General features: G+C 38.3%; 2 protein-coding genes across 2 annotated transcripts in view; both read left to right on the forward strand.

Annotated features, from left to right (window-relative positions):
* Positions 1–8: 8 nt before the first annotated feature.
* Positions 9–2465, forward strand: LOC103523897. Its single transcript, XM_008488904.3, has 3 exons — positions 9–115; positions 644–762; positions 1082–2465. The coding sequence occupies exons 2-3, from the start codon at positions 656–658 to the stop codon at positions 1470–1472; spliced, it is 498 nt and encodes a 165-aa protein (XP_008487126.1). The 5' UTR covers positions 9–115; positions 644–655; the 3' UTR covers positions 1473–2465.
* Positions 1615–3965, forward strand: part of LOC103523898 (intracellular protein transport protein USO1-like) — a gene marked incomplete at its 3' end in the record, with an annotated part of 8455 nt that continues 6104 nt past the window's right edge. Inside the window, exon 1 of the mRNA XM_008488905.1 lies at positions 1615–1638. Coding sequence (XP_008487127.1) covers positions 1615–1638 — 24 coding nt within the window. The remainder of the gene's footprint in view (positions 1639–3965) is intronic.

The following is a 3965-nucleotide window of genomic DNA, read 5'->3' on the forward strand; positions in this document are numbered from 1 at the left end:
GTCCACGGAGTCTGATCATACTGGGGAGTCCTCTAGTAGGGCTCTACACAGGAAGGGCAGTCTCTACAGGAAGAGTCTATCCTTGGAGCAGACCTCACAGTTAGCGCAAGAAGAGGTATGTAGTACTTTGCCTTATATTAGCACTTTTAATAGAGGGTTGACATCATTGTATAACTGCTAAGATCTTTAATGATGGGGTTTTATCCTCCATTCGAGCCGAGGCCTACATTAAAGTCACACCAAATTTGACCATACCCTTCTCTCTTTTTCGGTGATACCTCAGTCACTCCACGTCAGACTGCATCGGGGATTTGTCTATTAGTCAGGTAAAAATATTTCCTACTATTTTCATTGTTATTTGATATAGTATTTACTCAGTAGCGGTCCGGAGTTAAAAGCGGTTAAATTTCAGTAAGATCCAACGAAGAAGAAAAAAGTTCGTCTCTTATGGGTTAACCTCACCCAGCCTGAGTGGAGCCGGGAAAGGCCAGCAGCATGCAATTGCCTAGATGGTCACCCATCCAAATACCAACCATGCTCAACGTTGATGAACTTGAGTGATCCATTAGGAACTGTTGCATTTAACGTGCTATGAACACTGGTTGGTGAAGACATTAATGATTGTTCATTATTTTCTTCGCAGAATATTTGGAAAATGACGGATGACAATGACAGTAGTTTGACCAGTTTCCAGTCTATTGATGACGCGTATGAGAATGTCAAGTACACTAACTATGGCAGGAGAGAGACTAGTATGGACAGGTAAGTGACGGAAGTTTACTTCATTATGACGTGGTAAAGTTAATCGGTTTCGGTGTTAATCTGGAAACGTGGACACAGTTACTCCCAGTTTTGAGGGGGTTGGTCCTTAGAAACTTACACACTTACACATAATAAACTTACACACAATAAGAGTAAACAGTATAATGGTTCAGTTTTATCTGTTAGTTTGTAACGAGCTATACATGGTTGCTCTTCTTCATTTAATTGATCAACAAATCAATGGGATAAACCCATGTATATGATCCTTTATTGTATTGAGATGACATTTACATTCTCTGGTGATGCTTATGGTTCACAGTCGCTTATCTGGCGGTTCGACTCACAGTGAAGTCATCACCACTAGTGATCGCAAGAAGAAAGGTCTGTTCGGTAAGCTGAAGCAATTGACCAGGTCCTCCCATAGTGTCGACCGGGATTCAGACACCAGTCAATTCGACCCAGGTTCGGACACAAGTCTCGACGATTCCCGGAATCTCAAGGATCGAATTACCGGGATTTTCAAAAAGAGTGGATCCACTTCGCGGGCGAATAGCGTCGAGAAGAAACTTCCCCCGAGTGGTAATTTATCTGACTCGGGCGGGTCTCGAACCCTGCTTGTCCCTAGAGCTTCTCCCTCCCGCAGTGAGTCAGGGGGGATGAAGAAAGTACCTCCCGGGAGTGCACCCATCATGAGAAAAGTCAGGAAATGACAAGGTGGACATTTACCGTAAGGTCTTCAGCATTCCTGTTTTGTTTTCTCCCTTGGATGTTAATGCATCCAGTACATACTGGTACCGTTTGAGGAATCGCACGATGACACGACTTATATGGAGGGGCTATGTTTTATAGCGAATGTTGGGTTGGTATTGGTACGAAGTATGTAGGTATCAAGCCATGAATCAAGTGTGCTTGCTGAAAGTTTTTTTCCCCCTTCAAATCAGGCATTTAACACAGTAATACCAGGTCGTTCACGCCGCGCCGGTGGAAGTGTATTAGACCAAATCACATATCTCGTGTTTCGGAATGGAATGCACCTATTTGTCAGCTTTCAGATGGTTACCCTTTCTTGCCTATTGACTTGTTAATTTGGATAGTTAATATTTATACATGAGAGGGTGAGAGGCATCTGATGACTTATCTATTAGGCAAGTTCCGGCCCTCAGGACGTAGTGTGTATATTTTTATAGTCCGAAATTTTCGGATAGGAACTTGGCCTTTTTTTTCAATCCCTGGCCTTTAACTTGAAATCTAAAAACAATCCCAAGTTTCTTTAGTCCTAAGTCTTTTAGTTAATTTTTACTTTCTACTTTTTCTCAAGGTAATCTTAAAAATTTTAGGTTTAGGAATAGTTCCGTGTAAAAAATGTACATAATATCAAATACCCTGCTTTAAGTTTAATATCGATTTAGCAAACTATTTACAAGGCAATATCGATTTATCAAATCAGAAGCAGAATACTGCTTTACATTAGAAATGCATGAAAAGTTGACAGTCGTATTTTCCTTTCGAAATTTCCTCTCTTCTGATGCCTATTTTCCCTCTGAAAATTCGGGATAACGCGCCATCGGAATTGGTTCCGTTTCCCAAAGGAAAATACACTTATCTGATAATAGCATAGTCACCTATGAGCATTTGTAGATAGCCTCTGATTCATACGTGTTTAGTGTAAATATAAAAATACATTTCAGTAGTTTATCCCGTTATTATTCTGCTCATTTCCTTGAAATTCAGACAAACGAACTAAATAATGGACATTCCTAGCTGAAAAACCTTTTAAGCAAAATTGTTTAGTCAAATCTCATATTAAAATGTTTGTTAGTAATCTCAGTAGTTAACAAACACTTTAACATGAGATTCTGTACCCGACTATCAGTTATTTTCCTTTCAGAAAAGAAAAGTCACAATTTTTGTTGGTAGTAATTTTAATTACATTGTACAAAATACTGTATTTTCCAATTTGAGTATAATAGTAGATAAAAATTACGATATCCGGGGATTTTATACAAAACATAAAAAAGGTTCTCTAAAATTAAAGTAATATTATAAAATACAACATAAAACAACATTGAAAATTATTCTATTCCAAGAACAATTTAATTCAAGGGATACCAGAGTATTGGAGGATCCGTAGGTAGTGCCCAGGCGGATAAATAGAAACAACTACCAACCTGAGGACCTAGATACGAATGTCTTCGGCAGTGATTTTCAGTTTCAGGATATAATAATATAACATACAGGACTGGACAAATAGGATAAAATTTTATATAACTGATCCTTTTGGAAAATGTTTCTAATCAACCTGGCCCTTCGGTCTCCGGGGTCGATCTAATGGATTGTCTCGTAAACAGTTGAAGATTTTACAAAAATCGTGAGCGTTGACCCCTCCTAAAATGACATAAGAATATTGTTTTGGCAGGAATTGGACCAGCTGGCTGGCCTACACAGATAAACAATCCGACCAAATGACTTCCTTGTCATGTAAATACAACGTATAATACATAATATTGCAGCCCTACCTTGTCAAATGAGCAAGAGAGGTAATAAAGCTGTGACGCTAGCAACAACATAATTAGCAAGTCATAAGAAACACATATAGAGTTGCAAAAAATGTAAAATACGCATAAAAAAAGAATGAGCTAATTAATATCTAATGGTAAGTTAATTGATTAAATTACACTAATTATAACAAGATTGAAATGATCAAACCTGACCAAAATATTTAGGCATCACTGAGGATTCATTGTAAGGTCGTATAAATGTTTGGGGTAGATACTAGATCTACTTGGAACTTATAATTCTTTCGATTTTGAATCAAACAATACTACATCTAGTTATTTTACCTAGGCAGTGGCGTAGCGTGGTCTAAATTCAAGTGTAGGGCGTGTAGGGCACTAATTTCCATCATCCATGCTTCTTCATGGATTGGCATAGACAAGTAGAAGTAGGTACCTACCTACCTACCTATGAACTTTCTTAGTTCCACACTCGCCTTAGTATGCCTGATAATCCTGGCTAGGAAAATTGTTCAACTTTGAAAAAAAAAAAATGTAGGTACTTACTTTAATTTTGATACCCATAAACTTTTACATGGAACGCACGGTTTAGGAGTTATACGCGAAAAACTGACAAAAGTGCGAAATTTCGGCCATTTTCTGGCGGTTTTTCACCGCCAAATGTTCTCCCCTGAACTCTCGATTTCTCAA

The sequence above is a fragment of the Diaphorina citri genome, unplaced genomic scaffold (genome assembly GCF_000475195.1).
Source record: "Diaphorina citri unplaced genomic scaffold, Diaci psyllid genome assembly version 1.1 scaffold53646, whole genome shotgun sequence".
NCBI lineage: Eukaryota > Metazoa > Arthropoda > Insecta > Hemiptera > Psyllidae > Diaphorina > Diaphorina citri.